This window comes from Lynx rufus, unplaced genomic scaffold (assembly GCF_022079265.1).
Source record: "Lynx rufus isolate CCGP_SWC_20201006 ecotype Redwood Valley unplaced genomic scaffold, mLynRuf1.p SCAF_4, whole genome shotgun sequence".
NCBI lineage: Eukaryota > Metazoa > Chordata > Mammalia > Carnivora > Felidae > Lynx > Lynx rufus.
In genome coordinates this window covers 55,113,521-55,136,853 of record NW_025814856.1, presented here as the reverse complement: position 1 = coordinate 55,136,853, position 23,333 = coordinate 55,113,521, and the positions used below count along the sequence as shown (strand labels likewise).

The window sequence follows — 23,333 nt, the reverse complement described above, 5'->3', positions numbered from 1 at the left end:
TTTGGGTCAGTGCTTGCCACCTCTAAGGAGATAAGAAAAATATTTGGACCCGGTCCCCGGACCTCTCACCTGTAAACATTTTTTGAGGAGAAGAGGACAAGGTGGCTGTGCATTGGGCCCACATCCTGCCTGCCACCAGTGTTGTCCCAGAGGCCGGTTCTCTGTAAAACCTGTTCCCTCTCACCCACTTTTTCCTCTGCAAATCACAGAGCCAGAGGTATGACTTGTTCTGGTAGGTCCCTGTCCAGAGGTCACCTCGTCTCTGGGTGGTGTGGAGTCAGGATCTGGGGTCAAATCCTGACCTACTGCCTCATGACTGTGTGACCTGGGCCTGACCTTCCCCTTCCCTAAGCTTCAGCATCCTGATCTGTGAAAGGGGAGCCTCTGTGAAGCTCGGGGAGAGGTAGACACTTAACGTAGGTTGAGGGCTAATAATGAGCCAGGCAAGGTGCTCTCAATGGAAATGAGGGGTCTCTGAGGGTGGACCTGAGTTTTTGTGGGGTGGGGGGTTTCCAGCTCGACCAGGGAAGGGGAGAACTCGCCCGCAGACAATGAACCCCAGGTAGATTAACAAGCCCTGTCCCCAGAGATGTCATGCTAAAAACAATTCCCCAAACGGAATTCACTTTCACTAGGACCAGAATGCGGTCGCTCATTGTTCAGCTTTGTTCCGGGCAAAACAATGCCAGACTTCCTGGATGACCTCACCGGGGGAGCCGTTGGGCCGGTGAGGCCGGGCTGGTCAGCATCTCCAGGCAAGCCTGCCCCCTGCCCTGCCCTGCCCTTTGCTGTGGCCACCTCAGGTGACCTGGGGTAATGGCGTAAGCAAAGAAGGCAAACCATATTTGTATTTGGGCCGTGGCATGGTTTAGAAATTAGAAAATGTATATGCAGCAGCTGGAGCTGAGGAGAGCGGCCCATCCGGTTTGCCGCAAGCCCTACTCCTCCCCGAAGCCTCCCTGCCTCCCCACCAAACTCTGTCTTTCTCGGCCAGGTCCTTGTAGGCTGTTGAGATTGTCACATGAGTTATCCTGAGATACAGACAGATAAACAAGACAGAAGGATACAGACCACGTGATTTAATCAAATGATTACATCTTTTAAAGGTGCACCTTTTCCTGAAAAACAAAAACAAAGTCTTTCTCTGAGTAACTTCTACTTCTTTTCAAAAATAGCTACCCTTAAGGTCTTGGGTTAAATAGCACTCTTTGACACACCTCGTGTTTTTGTTTTTGTTTGGTTGGTTGGTTTGGGGTGCTTAATTTTCTTAAAAAATGTTTATTTTTTTATTTAGAGAGGGAGAGAAGAGAGAGAGCAAGGGAGGGCAGAGGGAGAGAAGGACAGAGAGAATCCCAAGCAGGGTCCGTGCTGTCAGCTCAGAGTCCGACCTAGGGCTCGATCCCATGAACTGTGAGATCATGACTCGAATTGAAACCAAGAGTCAGACGCTTAACCGACTGAGCCACCCAGGTGCCCTGGTTTTTGTTTTTTGTTTTTTGTGCTTAGGTTTCAGATGCTTCCTAGGGTCAGGAGGGTACCTAAGGAGCATGGCCGTGGCAGACATTACTAATTGATCCCAGCCCTGCTACTCACTGAACCTGTCCTTTGCCTGGAATCTGTGGACACAGTGCTTTGAAGGAGCCCCTTCAGACTTATCAGAGAAGTCTGGGAGGCTCTCCCTGCCTGCTGGAGGAAGGCTCTGGTCCAGGGTGCCGTGTGTCCTGGCTGTCAATGCCACTTCATGAGCCTGTCCAGCCCTTCCCTATGGCCCTGGGCAGGGACTGCTCCCCAGGTCCCCAGGCCCTGCCCCATCTGTGTCCTGTGGCTCCTTGCTTCCCTGTTGACCCTCCCATACTACCCTGATGTGTCCAGTCCAGCGGCTTGGAGTGGACTTAAAGGCACCAGGCCTGATTTCACTTGGTCACCTTGCAGGTGATCCCAGATGGCCAAGTGCTTGAGAACGTGGGACAGAGGCTGAAGCAGACCTGCGAGCCGTTTGAAGCCTCCGCAGCCGTTTTACTTGCCGTGTGATTCTGGATGGGTGACTTCACCTCTCCAGGCCTCGTCAGCAAAATGGCTCCCATAGAGGGGGTTAACTGAGAAAATGCTTGCAAAGCACTTAGCACACTGCTAAATAAACGTGTGTGTAGTCAATGCTTCATAAATGCAGCTTGCTTTTTTCTTCTTTTCAAAACACTCAGGATATGATGCCTGCCACACAGTATTAATAAAATTCCAGTGTGGTCAGCTGTTTTCTTCAGTAATAGCTAATATTTATTAATCACTTAGCATGTAAGAGACCCTGTGCTGAACATTTTACAGGCATCGTCCTACTTAATCCCTAGGAGGGGAGTTCTTATAGCCAATGAGGCACAGAGAGGTTGTTACCAGCTGGATCGTAGCCTCAGTGAGCCCAGAACCCTGGCTCTGGAGTGGACAGGGGAACGGGAGGAGAGGATAAAGCCTTGCCCCAGAATGCTTAATTCCACAGTGAGCCCAACAGGACGTTGCTATTTTTCTACCTCCAAGAGGGGGTCCCTTCTGGGATTCTAGGTGCTGCTTGCCTCACCCCCAGAGGCTTGCTGAGAAACACTCACTGTCCAGAGATGGATCTCAGGGGCTGACTGTGTGCCTCTGAGTGGGTGGAAGGGCTTCTAAAGAGGAAACAGCAAAGTGTACCTACCTGCCCTCTTATTTTGAAAACCTGATAGAACCTCACTGGTTGGTTAAGTCAGTGACAATGAGAGATTGAAGTCCTCGTTCTCTTCCAGAGAGCCTTGTGGGATTGTTTTGTTTTTTTTTTTTTTAAGGGAAACGTTTCAAGTTCTGCTGGGGAAGGGTGAGAACTTCTCAGGCAAGGGCTTGCTCTCCCCCACAGCCTTGGACTGAAGCGGCAGGTGCTGGGAAAGGCAGCCACCGCGGTGCGGTGTCTGCAGCTTGATTCGAGGTCCAGCTGGCTGGCACCTGGGCACCTGGGGCCAGAGGGGTTGGGAGGGCATGGGAGGTGGGCAGGACACCCAGTCCCCACTGTGTCCTGCTATACATCTGGCCTTTTTCCTCCGGCCTCAGCATCTTCATCTGCAAACAGGGCGGAGGTCTCCTCCTTCTAAGCTTTGCTCCAGTGCCTCAGGCATTGGGCAGGTGGAGGTGGGAATTCTGGCTTCCGGCTTCTGTGTGCATAGCCCCAAGCAGGCCACTCACTCTCTCACGTGAGCTTCAACTTCCTTCATGGGTAAAACAGGACTAGAAATCCCTTCCCTTCCACAGTAAGGCTGTTTGAGGAGTAAATAGACCACTAGTTACTGACAGCTCAGCACAAAGTGTAAGTACCAAAATTCTAGTGGGTTTAAATGGGGAAGAAGCAAAGGAACATCTGATAAATCCACGGCATCGCTGGCACCAGGTCGAATCTGTCCGTGGACGTGCCAGAGCTGACCAGGTGATCTGTACGTCGGTCTTCAGGCACAGCCAGTTCTGGCCTTGACCCCTGCAACAGAGACAAGGAGAATTTAAGCTGGGCAAGGAGGGAGCCTTAATCCTGGAGCCTCTGTGTCAGAGCTGATTCTAATGCCGATTCTAATCACTTGTAGCTGTAATAACCAAAGAGGAAGCTCTTAAAATGGGGAATTATGTATCACGGCTACAAAACAGCCCTGGGCCTGGGGCCAAGGAAAACAGCTTTTGGCAGCCAGCGGGCTGCTGGAATGCCTAGGAGGGGGCTTGTTCCTAAGTGCTCACTGCACTGTGGGGAGGGTGTTGTGGGGTGACAGGTGGGAATTAGTGGGCCTCCAGGAGTCTGCAGAGATGGATGGAAGTATTCCAGGGAAGGTGTTGTCTGAGATTGGGCTGGGCCGGGGGAGGGATTGGCGACAGAGCTGAAAGTTCGGCGCACGCGTTACGGTTACTGTCACTACCGGGCGTATGACCTCAGGAGTGTCGCTTGGCCTCCCCGGGTCTCGCCGATCTCCCCTTGAGTAGAACCAAGGCCTTGCATACCCCAAGGTCAAGGTGGACCCAATAATAATTGTGGCGGTAACAACAGCAACGCAGCCGCTCCTGTGTAAGGAGTACTTGCTACTTGCCACTACGGTTCTAAGTACTTTCCATGCATTCCTCTCCTCCCCTGTGGAGTCTCCACAATATCCCTATGAGCTGGGCGTGATTATCCGCACGTTACAGGTGAGGCCACGAAAGACTGGAGAGGTTGAGCAACTTGCCCGAGGACACCCAGCCAGGAAACGGCTGTCAGCTTCTAGGCGGGGGCTCATACTCCAGTTCCTCCAGGGGTCAGGTCGCCACCAGAGGGCTTGAAGCAGCCGTGTAGGGAGCCTGAAGCTGAGGAGTGGGATGAACGAAAGAGTGTCGCAAGGAGAAGGGAGAATGGGGAGATGGCGCCTAGGCTGTGGTGAGGAGTTTGTGTTTTCTCCTAGGAGTAATGGGGTATGTTCTGGTCTGCTGTGCTCTATACGTTGCCCTCAGCTGCTGCGCTGAGAACGGTTTGGGGAGCTGGGACAGTGTAGCAGCAGGGAGACCTGGGAGGAGGCTGCCGCAGATGCCCAGGCAAGAGCTGTCAGGGCCCCTGAGCACCGCGGTTGCCATGGCAACGGAGAGATGTGGGTGGATGCCAGGAATGTACAGGAGGCGGAAGCCAAGGGTCTTGCTGCAATGGGCTTTTACAGTCACGGGGCTGGTCAGGCACCACAGAAGGGCTTGGAATGAGCCCCCTGAGTGGGAGGTGGGATGCCTGCACCTGGGCCTGGCCTCATCAGGGCATGAGTAGGTCTTGGACGAGGTCACGGACTGTGGCCCTGGCGGCAGGGAGCCAGAGGCAGGGCAACCGGCTGGTGTGTTCCTGAAGGGCAGGTGGGCTTGTATTCGTGGCAGCCGTGGGTGAGACAGGTGACGTAACAGAAGAACACACATCCCTGGATGTGCTTTTGGGATGAGGAGACGGGAAACCCCCGTGGTGCCAGACACGTGACAGGCCCCAGCTGTGCCCCATTCAAGCCCCGCCCACATCCTGGCTCAGCCACGGGTGCTGGGTGCTGGGAAGACGGGGTCCTGAGGGGAGAAGGGGCTGGAGGTCTCTCCTCATGGGAGACAGGAGCCTGGAGCAGAGGGTCTCGGGGAACTTGTTGCTGCCCCCCACCCCCACGTTTCTGCAGGGTCCTCTGAGTGCCAGCCTGGCAAGTGGGTTTGGGGACCTGGGGGGCAGAGCCAGGACTCTCAGGGTAGCCACAGGGAAGCTGCCCCGGCTCCTAGTATCCTACTGGGGCAGAACTTTCGCCGTTCCCAGCTGCCTGTGCGAACAGAAGCTGGCCACCTCCCCCCTCCGCCTGGCTGACCTTGTGAAGTGCCTCGTAGCCCCAAGATCCAAGGAGAGCCTGAAAGGGCGGAACCAACCCTCTTGGTGAGGAGGTTCAGGGGTCATTCCCTGAAAAACATCTTCACTAGGAGGGACTTGAGTCCCACATCCTCCAATTATGCTCCCATCCAGCCAGCCCACAATGGGCTGCTCAGATAACCATCGGGGGCTGCACAAATTAATGCTAGAACAATGCTGGCCGCTGGGGCTATTTTTACAGTAGCCATACGCCTGGCCGAACCCCCACGTCGCCCCGAGGGAGCAGGGCAAAGAAAGGCTGTGCGGATGCCGCCACCAGTCTGCGCTCCAGGAGACAGAGGAAGGGCTCAGCGAGCGCCCGACGGCTCCAGGAAGCCTTTTCTTGGTCTGCTCATGGCCAGATAGCGAAACAATCGGGGTCCCCCACCCCGAGCCAGGGAGAGGAAGGAGGCGTGGGGGAAATGGGGGTTCTGTTGTGCTTTTGTGCCTCTCCTCCTCAGAGCATGGCCCCTGTGGGTCTGTCTGCTGGGGCCAGGCCAGGGCATCCTCTGTGCACACCCCAGGTCCTCAGGCAGCCCCCAACTTACCCTGCCCAGACCGCCACCCACGCCAGGCGGAGACACTCGCTGGCATCAGAGCTGGGACGTGGCAACAGCTGCTTGAAGACCCCACTCTGGGGACCATTTACACATCTGTTCTTACCTGGCGACCTCCTGCACTCCAGGTTTTGGGCACAGCAGTAGATAAGGCAGGTCTTTGTCACCATGGAGCCTGTGTTCTTGTCAAGGTGGAGACGGTTAACAAGGAAGCAAGGGCTTGAGCAAGACATTGTCAGGTACGTAGTGCTAAGCACTTTGCTAAGGCAGACTCAGATCCCCACTAGAGATGTCCTGTGAGCCAGGTGGCAAGCGGGCCAGGGTGTGCTCGGGTGAGCGGGCCGCATCTGGTCCAGCCGATCGTTCCCTTGAGGAATGTGAACCCAAAGAGGCCTGATGACCTTCACATGTCTTAAGAAAACCTAGAAATCTTGACTTCTCTTGGTTATTTCCATGTTGGCCATCCGTTTGGATCCCAGGCTGTTTGGCTATGAGTTGGTCACACTTTTTATTCTGCTCGGGGAGGGGTGGGTAGGCCCCCTAGGTCTGGCTCCCCCAGCTCAGCTGCCTTCCATGGCCATCCACCGGGTGGGGGTAAACCCTCAAAGGCACCCTCTCACCCTGGGCTGGGACTCGCGGTGCTCTTCCCTCAAAGCCAAGCTGGCAGTGGGGGGTAGGGCTCAGGGACCTGGGAAGTAGAGAAAGATGTTCTTTCCTGGCTGGTGGCAGACTTCCTCTAGAGTGGGCTCGAAGCCGGGGTGGGCTGAGTGTGATCCTGACCAGCTTCTGGGGACTTGGAGATTGGACCTCATCTGGGGTCTTCCATTGCTGAACCCAACAGGGAGTCAGAGGGCAAGAGAGCCTGGATGGCGCAGGGGTTAGAGCAAGCCAGAGTGGCTAGAGAGGGATGGGCAAATGGACATTAGCCCCTGTTCTTCCGTTAGCCCCACAGTGTGCCGCAGAGATGTGACTAGTTAATAAACTGCAAACCTGTTTCATAAACATCTGTTTTCCATACTTTGATGGAAACCTCGTTTTTCAAATACTGTGTCCATCCCGGCTTGAAACTCCATTCCGTATTCATTTATGTTTAGCCATTCTTTCTTTTTCGAATCTGCTTTTTCAAAGCTGGGAATGAGAACCTCCTATGGCCAGGCACTGTGCTGGGTCTTGAATGAAATGGGAGCCATCATTCTCTAGGCAAATCTGAAATTTGAGACAGTGTCTGTTCATTTCTAGCAAATGCAGGCAGGCTGTTATCGGGAAGTTACCTTGGATTTGCCCGGCGTGTGTCTTATTTTGTGGAGATGATGCCAGCGTTGGGGTGGCTTCTCTGCCTCCGGGTGCAGAACGAGGCATGACATTTGGAGACGACAAACATGGGATCCCCGTGCTTCTGTTCAGCAGGTGCCTGGGGAACCTGTCAGTTCCTGAGTCTTGAGGTCCCTGATCACCTAGGGGGTCCAAATCACTCAGGACAGAGCAGTGGATAGACAGGGGATGTCAGGCCCCCTGCCACTGGCCTGGGTGGATCAGAGCCAGCTCATGGGTGAGAAAGGAGAGCATGTGCCGAAGACAAACAGGCCGTCCCTTACCGAGCACACGTTGTCTTCTGTTTTGTCCCCTACAGAAATCAAGGAGGATATGGCCACCAAGGAGAAACTGCAGTGTTTGAAAGACTTTCACAAAGACATCTTGAAACCATCCCCGGGGAAGAGCCCAGGCACGCGGCCCGAAGATGAGGCAGAGGGGAAGCCCCCTCAGAGGGAGAAGTGGTCCAGCAAGATCGACTTTGTGCTCTCTGTGGCTGGTGGCTTCGTTGGCTTGGGCAACGTCTGGCGTTTCCCGTACCTCTGCTACAAAAATGGTGGAGGTAAGCCTGGACTGGGCAGAGAGTGGCATTGGAGGAGAGGGCGGGGCCGGGCCACGGGGTTCTCTCCATGCCCCGCTTTCCCAGGCCCCCAGCCTGGACCTCCCCTGGGTCAGCCTGCTACCTCCCACCCCATCTCAGAGGCAAGAAATGAGCACAACTGGGAGTCAGGTGATATTCTGTCAGGGTCTTGCTGGGCAACCTCAAGTAAGTCCTTTACCATCTCTCTCTCGGGAGGTGATGAGGCCAGACCCATATGACCCAGGCCTCAGGCATTCACATGGCCCCTTCATAAATCCCCCCATATCTACATGCCTTTGCTTTGCCTTTTCCTTTTTTTTTTCTTAAAGTTTACTTATTTATTTCGAGAGAGAGGGAGAGAGAAAGAATCCCAAGCGGGCTCTGTGCCGTCAGCATGGAGCCCAATGTGGGATTCGAACCCACAAACCGTGAGATCATCACCTGAGCGAAAGTCAGACGCTTAACCCACTGAGCCACCCACGCACCCCTGCTTTGGCTTTTTCTAACTTAATCCAAATGTACTTCAAAAGCAGGCTTTATACCCACCCCCATAAATGGAAAACCAGTATTATTTGCCACGATGGAAGGGTATCCAAGAAAAGAAATTCGGTGAATTTATTCTAAAATATATTCTTTTTTAATTAAAAATTTTGCTCCCATTTCCTTGAGATACAATTGACACGTGACATTTATTAGCTTAAGGTGTATGACATAATGCACTGATACATGTGTATATTGCTAAATGATCTCCACAGTAACTCCAGTGACCATCCATCCCCCCACGTAGTTAGACATTTTTTTCTTGGGTTGAGAACTTCAGATTTCTTCTCGCAGCAACTTTGAAATACACAGTACGGGACTGTTAACTACCGTTGTTGTGCTGTACATTGTGTCCCCAGAGCTTAGACCTTGAATCTGTATCTTTCAACCACCTTTGAAGATAATTTTTTTTAATGTAAGTGGGTGTTCGGCTAGTTGGCTGGTTTGGGTTTTTTGGTTCAGGGTTTTGGTGTGTTTTTTGGTTTTTTGGGTTTTTTTCAACCTGCTGCTGCTCAGAGGATTCTGAGCTAGAATCCTCTCTTGTCGGAGGTATCACAGTCGGGCAGCACGTGATGGAGACCTTCTCCCTGGTGCAAGGAGAGGGCTTACGGAACACTGGGCAGGGAGGGATTGCTCAGCGCCCGGGACGGCCTGCAATCAGAGGCTTGCTTGGCAGCAGGTGGCTTGCCGCCCAAGTTAGGAGAACCACCTTTTGGGAAATTCTGCCTTAGATCCTGGTTTCTTAACCTTTTGTAGGTCTCAGGCGCCTTTGGGACTCTGATGAGTGCCCTAGACGCTCCCCAGAACAAAGCACATACACATAGACCCAAGTTGCCCACAGTTTCAAAGGGTTTATGGACCCGCCGAAGCCATTAGTGGATGCCAGGTAGGAACCCTCGCCCTGGTTCTTACCCCCAGCTGGAGACTCCCACCTCTTGCTTCTCATCACTGCACCCTTCCTAGCTGGTTCTTCTCAGCTTCCTGCCCTGGGCGGGCCTGGGGAAGGATGGGCGAAGGCTTCAGTGAGGAGGTCGTGTTCGAGATGGACGGATGTGGGGAAGGCAGGCAGGTCGTTGGCACAGCTTAAGCAAAGGCTTGGAGGCTTCGAAAAGCACCTGGTGGGTTTGAAGCAGGTGAGAAGGCACACTGGAAAGGTGATGCCACCTGGACAGGTGGGCAAGGCCCAGAGAATTTTCAACCAGGTCCAAGAGTTTGGCCTTTATCTCTCACGCCCCTCCCTCATTCTCCTGGATTCCATTGGCCGGGAGGGCTTGGGAGTGGCCCCTGTGGCAGCCGCAGTCTGACCCTCATCCCACTCTGCTCTCTCTGCAGGTGCGTTTCTCATACCATATTTTATTTTCCTGTTTGGCGGCGGCCTGCCTGTGTTTTTCCTGGAGGTAATCATAGGCCAGTACACCTCTGAAGGGGGCATCACCTGCTGGGAAAAGATCTGCCCCTTGTTCTCCGGTGAGTATGGGACAAAGGTCACCTGGGGCCTGGCGTTCATCGGGTCAGCAAATTTTTATTGAGCACCTACTATTTGCGAGGTACATTGGAGCCTCATGCAAGCCCACTTGGCACTGTGCCTGACGCACGGTGGCAGGCAGTTGGTGCGTTATTCCTATGATGCTGCGGCCCGCGGTGGCTGCCCAATACATATGAGCGGTTCCCACCTCTGCACTGTCGAAGGATCCGTATGTAGCAGCTGCTCAGCCGTATAGTGCAGAAGATAAGCACTCAAATTCAGGAGTCTGTATGATGTCATGTCCTATGTCCTCCTCTTGCTCAAACTCTTGTGACTCTGGGAAAGTCCCTTAATCGCCTCGTGCCTCAGTTTCCTCATCTGTAAAATGGCAATAGTATGCTTACTTTCATAGAGTTACTATGAAGACAAAATGACATTGCTATGTAAAAGTGTCTTGTATACGTACTAAGCACCAAATTAATGGTAACTTTATTATTATTATTATAACGTTTACTCCTATGCCTAATACCTATTATGCATTCATAAAATAATCACTGTTATGATTATAATTGGCAGGGGTGGGAGGATGTGTGAGTCCATTCATTCATCTGTATAAACCTATCCATCCATCCATCTAGTAAACTTTCTTCCATTAGTCAATTAGACCAGCCTTCCGTCTACCCATCTACCCATCCCCTTATTCATCCATCCATTCATCTACCTAACCTTCCAACCAGCCACCGTCCATACATCCTTCCAACATATTGAACATCCATCTATCAACCCAAGATCTATCCATTCAGCTGTCTATCCAACCAAACATCTATCCATCTACTCATCTATCTATCCAGCCGTATATTCATTGCTCTACCCATCCTCTATCCATCCTTCCATTCATCCTGCTTATCAGACCATCCATTCTTTCACCCATCCACCCATCCATCTGGCCATCCATTCATCCTATAAATATTTGCTGGTCATTAGGTTTTTTAAAAATTTTTTTAATGGTTATTTATTTTTGAGACAGAGAGAGAGAGAGAGAGAGAGAGTGTGTGGGGGGGGGCAGGGAGGGGCAGCGAGAGAGGGAGACACAGATTTGGAAGCAGGCTCCAGGCTCCAAGCTGTCAGCACAGAGTCAGACACAGGGCTCAAACTCACGAACCGCAAGATCATGACCTGGGCCGGAGTCAGAAGCTTAACCAATTGATCCACCCAGGTGCCCCTATTTGTTGGTCATTATTGAAGGGCCCATCTGGGCCCCAGCCCTGGGGATACTGAAGTTGAATAGGTGGCCATGGTGGGTCTGGCCCCCCTCCTGATTCTCATCTTGATTGCCCACACCCACAGGCATCGGCTATGCCTCCATCGTGATCGTGTCCCTCCTGAATATTTACTACGTCATCATCCTGGCCTGGGCCACATACTATCTGTTCCAGTCCTTCCAGTCGGAGCTGCCCTGGGCACACTGTAACCACAGCTGGAACACGCCGCAGTGCATGGAAGACACTATGCGCAAGAACAAGAGCCTGTGGGCCACCCTCAACACCAACAACTTCACCTCGCCCGTCACCGAGTTCTGGGAGTAAGGCCAGCCTCACCGAAGGCAGGAGGGAGGAGGGCACGGGTTGGGGGCTGGACGACAGCCTACTCCCTCATCTTCTCCCCAGGGATGTGGCAGTCACTGTCTTGGGATGGATGGTGGGGGAAGGAGGGTGCAGATTTGGACATCAATCCATGCCTTTGGTCTCAGACAGGCCTGGAACCGAATCCCAGTTCTGCCATTTTACTGGCTGTTTGACCTTCGGCAAGTCACTGCCCCTTTCTGAGCCTCAGTTTCTTTAACTGTCAAATGAGGGGAATGAATCATTCCTACACCTGTATGCAGGTATATGTACTTCTGTTGTCTGAAAATGATGTCGTTTTCTTAATGCATTTTCGGAAAAAATGTATAGTTAGCACATCAAACCTGTTATCGCGTAGAGAAAAATGCATGTATGAAGCTGAAGTAGTTACTCAAGCGGAAAGGTGAATAGATAGAGCAAGAAAATATGTATTGGCTAGCTTTTGCTGTATAATAATCACCCCCAAATTTGGTAGCTTTAAACAACCACCATTTATTTGGCTCATGGTTCTGCTCATTGGCAGTTTGGGCTGAGCTTGGCTGGGCAGTTCTTCTGGTCTTTGCTGGGCTCCTTCATGGGTAGGTCAGCTGCAGGATCTCAGGATAGCTCTTTTGGGGATTAGCTGGCTATTGGCTGGGGTGCCAGGGGCAATGGGTCCATATGGGTCCATCATGCAGCTGGCTAGCCTGAGCCTGGGCCTGTTTACAGGAGGCTCAGCGTTTCCAAAACAATGAATGGGAAAGCCCCAGCACAGGACCTCTTTTCAAGCCTCTGCTCCATTTTCATTAATGTCCCATTGGCCAAAGAAAGCCACAGGCTAACCTAGATTCAAGAGGTAGGAGCTAGGCCCTGTCTCTTCAGGAGAGGAGTGGAGAGCTGTGGGCGTTTTTATGGTTTACCACATGTAGTCAGCACCTACAGGAATACAGACAGCGGACAGACAGCAGAAAGGCAGAAAGTGGAAACCTGAAGTTTGGGCACCTCTTTGCTGATGTCCGAGGGAGTCCTGTGAACCCAGTGTTTGGAGGCCAGTCAAAAATGGACTTGTGCGTCATTTTCCACTAAACTTGGGGTTTGGCACCTTGGTATGATCCTGATGGTCCTGAAAATGACTGAGATAAGTCTTCACCTGGAGGGTGAGAGCCAGGGGCAGGAGACATCAGTAAGGAAGGGGGTGGTCCCTCATCGTCATGAGATGTTACTCCTCTTTGTGTGCAGCTTTGGGGTTTCCAAGGGTCTTCCCCGCTCTTAGAAGCTGGCCCAGGAACAGGCCCACAGAAGAGGGGGTTGCCTGCTGACCAGTCCCAGCCATGCGTTAGGGCTAGGGCCCGGAAATCCTAGGCAAGATAGGGTCAGGTGGCCCACTCTCAGGTCGTCCATTCCCTGTCGTGACATGCGAGCCTTCGGTCTGTGCTCACAAGGCCCTAGGCCTGCTTGGACAAGGGCTCTCTGTGTGTACATATTTTCCACTTGTAGACAGAGAGGGCATTACAAGCATATTCGTCACCCACTCCACACCACCCCCACCAGACAGCTGAGTTTATAGACAAAGAAATGCAGGCACCATGAACTTCTCACTTGAGTGGGGCCCGAAACCACAGCCTTGTGTGCTCTCGGCTGTTCCTGGCACAGCCTGACCACACGCGGCCTGCCCCACCCAGGAAACTGGTGCCCAACCAGCCACTTGGATACCTGCTGGGACCTCATTGCCTCGGGCACGGATTGGCTGCCTGGGTTCGAACCCTTGATCTGCCAGTCCTAGCTTGGACAGGTGCTTTTTCCTCTCTGGGCCCCAGTGTTCTCCCCTGTGCTTGGGGAGATCATAGCACTGCCCTTCCAGGGATGTAGGGCTGCCCTTAACTGAGTGAGACTGTGCACAGCTCTGAGTCTCACTCAGAGACACAGACTGTGAGACTGTGCAGCTTCTCAGAGTGAGACTGAGCTCTGAGAAGCTGCTTGAGAAATGTGGGCCATTTTAATTTATTGAGTGTCCTCTTAGTGGATAAAACTGCCCTCTAGGGGCATTTGGAACTCAAGTGATCTGCCCTTCAGAGGGACTAAGAATGGCCCCTTCTCAAATTCCCGTATGCACCCCCACTCCCCCCAAATTGCAAAGGGACTGTCCTCCTTCCCCTCTCTGCTAGCGTAGATGTGAGGGCTCTTGGGAAGGACTCATAAGAGCAATGAGGTCCTCAGGGTGTCTGGTTTTTCCCATGCCTTCTCACGTGCCCATCCCCCACACCCGGCCCTCCTGTGGGTTCTAAGGCTCCTGCCTTCCAGAATCCCCATCCTGAGTGCCCAAGCTGCCCTTCCTGGCCTGGAAGCCACGGAGACAGGATTTATCTTCAGAAATGTCCGGAGCCCGCAGGCGGCTTCCGAAGGCCCACGTGATGCGGATGGACTTGCTCCGCTCACAGAGCGCCGGCCACCTGCCCGGTGCTCACCTTCCACTCCAGCCTTTGGGTCCCAGCAGAGCTTTGTGAGCCCACCTGAATGTCTCCAAGTGGCTTAGCCTCTTCTGGAACCCTGGGGAGGACTGGGGTCCACAGAACAGGAGCCTGGAATGCAGGCTTAGTCGAGAAGACCTGGCCAGCCACCTGCACGAGCAGAGGCTGGGGCCAGTGAGTGGGGCCGGGGGCTTCAGTGCAGTGTAGCCCTGGGCCAGGTGCTACGGGTGAGAAGGGCCCGGCTCCCAGCCTTCTAGAGCCTCCCTTCTCCTGCACATGGAAGAGGGGGGAGGAAAGAGAACTAACAGCTCCAGTGAGCACTGTGCTGGGGACTTGCCCCTCTCACTGCATTTCATCTTTGGAGAGGCGCTTCGAGGAGGGAAGTCGTAGGATTCATCCCAAACCCCTGCCCACCTCAAAGCTCCCATCCAGTTCGCAGTGCTCTTGGCTCTCCCTTTCAAGTATATCCAGAGTCTGACCCCTCTCCCCACTTGCACTCCCCCCCACCCTGCATGGGAGTCCCATCATCACTCTCCCAGACCCCAGCGCTGGACTCTCCTCTCCCTGCCTTACCCTTGTGTCTCTGCAGTCAACTGTGAATCCAAATGTGGCATTTCTCAGCCCAGAACCCTCTCCTGGCTTTTGCGATACTATGATCTCACTCAGCCCGGGGGGATTAAGTGAGAATGTTTCAACACAATGAGTGCCCACCGAGTGCCGAGTGCCGGTTCTTCTTACTGATTGCTTGTCTGCATTCACTTGGCTTTGTAGCCCAGAGCAGCAAGGTAGCCACCCCTCTCTGGCCTAGTTTCCTCAACTGCAAGTGGAAAGGCCATATGAGCTGGGCTTTGAGGCGTGAATAGGAGCTCCCTAGGCTGGAAAGGAGAGAGAAAAGACGTTCTGGGTGGAAGGAACAGCCCATGAAGAGGCATGCCATTCTGAACACACACAAGTGTTTGGGAGTAGTAAAGTCACCAGTTTGGCCGGAGTGTAGGACGCATGGGGCCAGGAGAAGGTTTGAGGCTCTGAATGTTAGCTCGGTAAGTTTGAGCTTTGTTCTTTAGGAGGGGGAGCCATAGAAGGTATACGAGAAGGGGAGCGACATGAGTGAATATGTTTTGGACACTGCTCAAGGAACACAGTAGTGGGAGAGAGACTAGGGCATATATGAAGCACCAACTATAGATAGGGCCTCACAGGGTTCAGGCATCAGTGGGTCTGGGTTCCCTTTGGGGTGACACATAGCTTCTGTGATTTCCCCTGAAAATAGCCACCAGCCCTACAGTGACCAGCTCTGCGGCTTCCATTAGGAGAGGCTTGCTGGGGCATTATGGAGGTATCCGTGACTGGTACCAGCTGACTCTCAAAAGGCTGGTCTCCATGTCCCTCGAGCTAAAGCCCGGCCCCAGCCATCGTTTCCCTCCACGTCTCTCACTTGCAGCAGACGCGTAGGTCTTCGAGGTGACCTTGCCTTCAGCAAACGATGCCTGATGAGAGGTGCCTAGGAATCAAGATAAGAAGGCACTGTGAAAGCTGAGACTTCCTTATGGGCCCTGGACAGGGAAGGAACTTGCCGAACATCCCTGCCAGCTGCCCCTCCCCCTCCAGTTTTACTAGAGGAGGTCGTCGGGAGCAGGGAGGCTGACTCTGGCCACCACGCATCCCAGCTGCAGCACCCCAGGGCAGTGACCTCACCTCTCTAAACCTTGGAGATAGCATGGTTTCAACACCTTCACAGTCTGGCTCTATTTAAAGAGCTAAGACAAGGGATATGCTAAGGACAGGGCCTCCAGTCACGGCTCCTTGGGGATGACACTGAGGACCAGAGAGGTTAAGTGACGCAGGGAGCTAGACAGGCAGCAGAGCTCCCAGACCTCACCTCTGCCACCAGACGCCACCTGCAGTGTCTGTGTCCCCACCAGCCGCAAGCCCATGGTCACAGGTAAAATTGTGCCGTATGTGTTTGCATGACCCACTCTCAGGTTGCGTGGGGTCTTCTCTTGGCCTGGACCCCCCACGCCCACCCTGTCTGCAACGCCAAAGCACCACTGTCGGCAGGAGCTGGTGAGATGTGCCCTTGCAGACCCCTGTGACAGCCACCTGGGCCCCTGGGACATTCATTTCACACTGGCTGTGAATTATAATTGGACTCTGAGTTGCTCTGTGATGGAAAACAGAGCTTCTGCCCCCGCTTAACCTTGTCCTGCGTGTCTCTGCTCTGGGGTCCTCTTCTGTCTGTCCCAAGGGTCCTGCTTCACCCCAGCCCTGGAAGCCAGGCGGGGCCAGATCTGGCCTAATGCCCTCCATCAGGCCGGAGCCATGCCTTCCTCCCTGGTTCCTCCCGAGCCCCCCGGGAGCTCAGCACGTATCATTAGGCTTTATTAGAATCAAAGAAATGAGTCATATTTGCAAACAAGCCGTGCTCAGCCAATCTTCCCCTGCAGCTGTCGGAAGGAGGAGGCGGTGGAGAGAGCCTTGTGTGGCCCCATGCTCGGGGAGGACGGGCTCTTTTATAATTGTTGCCTCCGCCAGTCTCCAGGGAAGAGCCATGGCCAATAAATGGCTGGCCGGCAGTCAAAAGGAAACGATTTGGCCCACTCGGAGGACGTATTTACATCTCTGAGTGCCGGCTGGACGGCAGCGGGGCGGCCGACTCAAAACAGACGTCCAGGCGATTCTTTTTTGGATCCCACCCTGGAATGAATCATTACTATTCTTGGACAAGAATGCAGCTCACCTCTGGGCCTCCTCCCTCTGTATGAGAGATGCAGGGAAGCCTGGGATGCTGGGGGCCCTCGCGAAGGGCAGCGTAGGACCTGGTACACAGGGGGCTGGTCCCCAGGGCAGCATCAGAAAAAGGGAACCAGGCCCAGGGTTGATTTTTAGCTGGGTAATTTCAGGTGAATTCCTGAACCTCTCTGAGCCTCAGTTTCCCCATCAACCAAATGGGTACGATTAATTTACTCAGTTAATGTCTGTTGGACACCCACTATGTGCCAGGCACTGCTCTGGGTCCAGCAGTGATCAGACACAGGCCCTGCCTCCATGGACGTGTCATTGCAGTAAGACAGCCAGACATTACACAGATAACACAAATATGATTGTAGTATAAAAGTGATGATCCATGATGAAAAATAAAGCCGGGGCGGGAGAAGGAGAGTGACCAGGGATGCTATTTTCATACGATGGACAGGAGAGGCTGCCCCAGTGAAGTAACATTTGAACAGAAACCTGAAGCAGGGAGGGCGTTGGCATGTCTTGTAACACGTGGCTGGGAAAACAACCAGTTCAAAGGTCCTGAGGCAGGAATGTGCTCAATCTATTCAGAGAACATAGTGGCTGAAGGGGCCGTACTGAGGTTCGAGATGGGACTACCATACATAAGCTTGTCCCGGACACGTCCCATTTACACCTGTGGTCCCACTGTCATTATTAATAGGTCTGAACGATAAGAGTATTTGGTCACCTTATTCAGGGAGGCACAAAAGAGATGGGGGCAGCTTGGGAGGGCCTCGTTAGCCAGGTAGGTAGGAGCCAAGGGAGGATATGGAACAGAGGAGGGGTGTGACCTGACTTGGGTATGGACACATTCTTTCTTGATGAGAACAGACTTGGGGGCAGGGTGACAGTGGAGGCAGGAAGGCAAGTGGGAAGCCTGCTGAAGTAGCTCTGGGGAGCAGTGGGGGCCCAGACAGGAGTGGTGGCAGTGCTGGGGACATGGCTAGATTTGGGGTAACGTGCAGTCTCCTGGGGTGGTTAGCAGGCACCGTCGAGGGGCAGTGCACCACAGCCGTGCCTCTGGGGTACAGCACTCTACAGTTTCCTGAGCCCTCCCATGCAGCACAGGGGGAAGGCCCAACAGATCCCTATCTGTTGCTTTGTGGCTGAGGCCACAGGAGTCCCACGGTGGGGGGGGGGGGGGGCTTGGGGAGGGTCCTTCACACTTGGGTCCCTTCAAAGAGGGGTTCGAATGGACGCACACACTCTCTGGCCTCCACGGCTACCCAAAGATATCTTTGGAAAGGATGTTGGTCACTTTGGCCCTGGGCCCACATTGGGCTCTGTTTTGACAATCCCTGACTGATGAGACACGCTCATTCCATTCCTAGAACGTCTGCGTGGCCCATTACAAACATTTTCAAGAATTTTAAATAATTTTTATAAAGGTGCTATTAAAAACATGGAATCCTTCTTCTGACAACATCAAACATTCACCGAGAAAAACATTCAGACTGAAAACAGCCAAACAGAAAAAATGGTATTCAGTGCCAAGTGAGCGCCCCTCCCCCGTGTCCCCACCGCCAGGTCCCCCTCCCCACAGGCAGCGACTGCAACCGCGTCTTGTGTGTCCTACCAGAAATAGTCTGTGCGTAGTCAAGCACAAATGTACATCCACCCCCTTCCCTTTTGAACACAATAGGGAGCATGCCACAGTGCTGTCCACCTTGCTTTGTTCACTTGTTTTATGTTCCTTATCTGCATCCAGGGAGCTTTCCCATTGTCTTAGGGGCCGTGGCGCATCCCACTGTGTGTCTTCCCTGCCCCTGCGGAGCCCCCGTTGAGGGCCATTTGGGTGGCGTCCAGGCGTCGGCCCTGCAGACGCTGCTGCGATGAATAGCTTGGGGTGGACCCCGTCGGTGGCCACACGTGCAAGAGTAATTACAGGAGAGAGTCTTAGGAATGGAGTATTGCCGGATCCAAGAGCACGTGCCTTTAACAGTGTCGCTGCAGGTGTCGCCAGCTCCCTTAGGGAATTCGCTGCCAGCAGCGGAGACTCAGTTTCCTTGTTTGTTGTGGCTTCCGTAGCTGCGCAGCTAGCTGCCCAGAGCAAGCCTCCCGTCTGTCACGGGCACCAGGGGTTTACCCGGCACAGGAGGGGGAGAAGGTCGAAAGGGCGTCCGTGAACCGGCTGGCCGTGGTGTGGTCAGATTCTGAGCTCTGGGGTTTCAAGCTCCTCGGTCGGCTTGCCCTTAGGAGAGCAGCAAAGGCCGGGCACCTCCTCAGCATTAGCTGAGCACCTACTGTGTACCTGCCTGTGAGATCCTTGTCCTTGGGATGTTTGGAGCCTGGTAGGCAAGACAGACTTTTCACCCGTGGGTGACACTCGGTGCAGCCACATATAGAAGCCGCAAGACCGACAGGGACTCTGGTGGTCTGTGGGGCAGCAGGGAAGGCTTCTCTGGAAGCCCGAGGGCCACGTGGCTGGCAATGCAGAGGGTGTGCAAAGGTGTGGAGGTGGAAAAGCACTCTCCCTGTGACGCTGCCCATTCACAAGGAAGCCTTGGGCCGCTGCCCAGCATGCCCCGGGCCTTCATTGAAGGCGCTGAGCTCTGGAGCCTGCGGGAAGGGCTTTTTATTCTCAGGCAGCTGCAGCCGCCAGATCCACGTGCTTGGCAGGGCCCCAGCCGGGATGCGTCTGGCGGACGGCCTGCCTCACGGGGATGCCCCCTGGCCTGAGGCTTCAGGTGACCCTGGCCCATAGCAGGGACTGGACAGATTCTTTTTAAAGTTTAGGCTCTATTCTCTGTTTGCCAGAGGAGCAGCATGGGGGAGTCCACAGAGTGCGGGCTTTTGGAGTCAGACAGGCTTGAGTACAGGGTGGTAACACTGTCGCCTGCTGGCTGTGTGTCTGTGGGCAATTGGGTCTTCCGTGCCTTGGTGTTCCCCATCTGTAAAATGGGGCCAGTGACCTTAGTCCTTGGATCAGATGAGATGAATTGAAAAGGCCTTGTGGATGGTATGAGCACACCACTGTGGGTGACAGAGGGGAGGCCATTTGATGTCAGGGTTCTCATCAAGAAAAGGGTAGGAAAGCTGCCCCCTTTTAAGGTGCGTTAATGGTAATACTGCATGGATTGGTCCAGAGTGCCATGTGAACTTGCCAGCTGCCTCAGCTGAGTCCCTGGTTCGTTCACTCAACAGGTATTTATCGAGGCTGTACTATGTGCCACATGCTCTTGTAGGTGCTGGGACCATGGCAGTGACCCAAAGAAAGGCCTCGGTCGAATGCCAATTGAGAGGGGCATCTTGGATTTATTCAAGGTCCTCATGTTGACTCTGGAAAAAAGAAGGAAAAGCAATGACACATCTGGCCCAGTAGGCATTCTGAGACCCAGAGCCCTGACCACAGGGAACTTCCCACAGGCTGGCTGAGAGCTAGGGAATTGTCTGGAATGCTTTGCCAAGCAGCAGCATGGGGGCAGGAACTGTTACCTGCGTTTTACAGAAGAGAGCCTAGGGCACAAAGTCACACTCCCTCTCTGCCTCTCTTGCTTGAGTGTGGCCTTGAAACCAGGAGCGAACTTTGGTTAGAACAGGAGCGAACCAGATTTTTCCCAGGGGAGCACGAGCTCCCTGGCTCCCATGGTCAGCAGCCCGGGGATTCAGCGGACAAGGACCCTGGTGGAGTGGCAGGCAGGGCTGACGTCCCTGGGCTCGGTGTGCCTGCCCTTGGTCACTGCTGCGGTATCAGGGCTCCGGGACAATGGGGACAGTTTCTTGGCATTACGATGTGTGGCTTCTGGCCATCAGCACCCCGTGCTGCCCCACCCTGACTTCAGATGGCATCTGCCCCGCAGAGATGTGTCTGTGAGTAGGTGTTTCTATGCATCTTCCACAGGTCAGTAAGTCTCTTGGACTCCCAAGGACCCAGCCTCTGCTGTGTGATGCCGGGCAAGGAGGGTGGGTGCTCTGAGCTGATTAGCCTTCAGACCGTCTACCTGTCCCCACCCCCCTACCCCCAAGACCTTCACAACCCTGCTGGGGGTTGGGAGGAGACCAGCATCGCTTAGGTACCAGGACCTACTCTGGGCGTCTCAAGGCCAGGACAGAAACAGGTTTACCCAGTGCTGGTTGCACCCGGACCCTGTAGTTAGTACTTTGTGTGGGTTTTCTTTTATTTTTTTTATTATTATTTTTTTAACGTTTATTTATTTTTGAGACAGAGAGAGACAGAGCATGAATGGGGGAGGGTCAGAGAGAGGGAGACACAGAATCGGAAACAGGCTCCAGGCTCTGAGCCATCAGCCCAGAGCCCGACGCGGGGCTCGAACCCACGGACCACGAGATCGTGACCTGAGCCGAAGTTGGCCGCTCAACCGACTGAGCCACCCAGGCGCCCCGTGTGGGTTTTCTTTTAACACCAATCTCTATAAAGTGCTGTGCAGCTGCATGTAGAAGCCTTGTGAGGCTTACATTTTAGTGGAGATCTGGATAAGGAACAGGGGTGAATAGAATAAGAGGGATGGGACAGAGTGTTGGGGGAGGGTAGTCATCCCCATTTCACAAATGAGGAGACTCAGGTCCAGGAGTTTGGGTAACCAGCCCAGTGATTACACTGTAGAGCCAAGTTTGAACCCAGTGTTTGGCCCTCGGTGGGCACTGAAGCAGGGTCTACTAAGAATTGATCCACAGGAATTAGTACCCATTTTACAGATGAGGAAACTGAGGCTTGGAGGTTTACTTAACTTTCCTGAGGCCAGACTGGGTTGAACCCAGGTTCACCTGACGTAAGAGTCCGAATCTATCTCCTTGTTGACTTCTCCACAGCCCTGTGGCCTGGGTGGGAGCTGCTTCAAAGACCCATGGCGATTCCAGGGCTTGGAGAGGCGAGAGGCCTTGTGGAAACATGGCGCCTGAGTCGGGGTTTCAACCCCAGACTGTTGGCGCCTCAGCCTCAGCTCTCGCTGCCCCAGGGCCGGCCCGACTAACTTGCGGCTTTGTTTGCTCGAAGGCGCAATGTGCTGAGCTTGTCCTCTGGAATCGACGACCCCGGCTCCTTGAAGTGGGACCTTGCTCTCTGCCTTCTCCTCGTCTGGCTGGTCTGTTTCTTCTGCATCTGGAAGGGCGTCAAGTCCACGGGAAAAGTGAGTGGTGTTTCTGTCTCTCCCCTGCCTCAGCCCAGAGAATCTTCCACCTACCCCCCTCCCAGGCCCTCCCGCTTGGACGCAGAGCCCAGACTAAAGTGCTGGTGTGCGCGACAGAGCAGTCCCCTAAAAGAAAATCAGGCCCTGCTTTGTGGTATTTGCCCACTTCGTGGTGGAAATACTTCCACCATGTCTGACTTCAAGTTACCAAGGGCTTCACAACGAGCTAACACAATTCCTGAAAATCAGGCAGTGGGCTCTGTGGCGCCTGTACAAGCTCCCATAATCACTGGCTCCCACGGCCAAGCGTAGCTGTTAGCAGATATCCGACGTTGGCTTTGTAACTGTGAAGTTAGCTGCAAGCAAGGTGAGCTGACAGCTTGATTGTCGGTTCTCAGCCAGTCCCTAACAGCACGGACCCTGTCTCTGCAAAATGCGCCCTGACGGGCAGCATCTCCCGCAAACTCGCTGGCAATGCAGACCCATGGGCCTCCCCCACACCTGCAGAATCAGAACCCACATTTGAACAGCATCCCCGGATAATCCAAATGCTCACTGAGGGTTTGAGAAGCACTGACCGGGAGTTTTGCTGCTAAGTCCGATGCACTGAATCATCTTACCAGTGACATTTCAGCCGGAAACTGAGTTGTTAGTTATTAAGGAAAGCTTTCGCTGATAAGATTAAGTCATGTGCTCATAACCAAGATGTTAGTTGTTAACCAGAATGTTAGCCATCACTGAAATATTCGCCGCTGATTTAATATGTTACACGATGACTAGACTGTTAGCTATTAACAGAGGTAGTAGTTGATCATTAAAATGTTAGCTTATAATTGAGGTTTTAGGTATGGGCTGGTGTATTGGCCATCATGAAAATGTCAGCCTATGATTAAAATGTTACCTGTTAAAGTTAGAGCTAAACCATTACCTGATTAACCAAGACACTGGCCGGCATCATGGTCATTGCCATCTCAGGTCAGTGCAGAGGGCTCTGTCATGATCAGAGGTGTGAGCCCGTGCCTCGGCCAGGCTCTAGGCCATAGTGAAGGTGTTGGCTCATCTGCCTTTACATGTCCCCCATCTATCATTTCCCTCCTATCAGTTGCATCTCGATGGGGGAAAATCTCTTTAAGGTCTAAAAGCCCCCAAAGGTCAAGCGAGTATGTTAAGGTGGCATTCGAGGTACAGCAGTGGGCAGTGGATGGTTAAGTTGTTTGGAGAAGGGGCCTTTGCTGCACCGGAATTTAAATGAAAGACCCTGTTGTCTCTGGATGAAGAGCCCCTGAAGTGAAATCATGGATCTGAATGGATCCCAGCATCTCCTTCAGGGCAAGATCCGGGCGCCCAGGATGGCAGAGGCAGAATGGGAAGGATTCTGGAATGGGGGCCTGCCCAGCCCCACACACCCTCTGCCTGTTTCTGTGCTCGGAGCCATCCTGAAGTCCTAAAACCCCGTCCAGAAAGGAAGCAGGCCAGGCTTCAGAAATGTCCACACGCAGCACCCCTGGCCAGCATTGCCCCACCGGGACAGGCAGGAAGAGGGCCCCTCGAGCAATCCACACA

The 23,333-nt window shown here is 53.6% G+C and overlaps 1 protein-coding gene across 3 annotated transcripts in view; it reads left to right on the top strand.

Annotated features, from left to right (window-relative positions):
• The window catches only part of SLC6A6 (solute carrier family 6 member 6), an 88,455-nt gene that overhangs the window by 36,318 nt on the left and 28,804 nt on the right, over nt 1-23,333 (top strand). For 2 of the 3 annotated variants that reach the window (XM_047095063.1, XM_047095061.1), the window contains 4 exons: nt 7,571-7,813; nt 9,704-9,838; nt 11,184-11,418; nt 21,638-21,770. In XM_047095063.1, coding sequence (XP_046951019.1) covers nt 7,585-7,813; nt 9,704-9,838; nt 11,184-11,418; nt 21,638-21,770 — 732 coding nt within the window. In that variant the 5' untranslated portion in view covers nt 7,571-7,584. Of the gene's footprint in view, nt 1-1,959; nt 1,963-7,570; nt 7,814-9,703; nt 9,839-11,183; nt 11,419-21,637; nt 21,771-23,333 lie in introns of all 3 variants that reach the window. The other variant, XM_047095062.1, reaches the window with a different exon arrangement.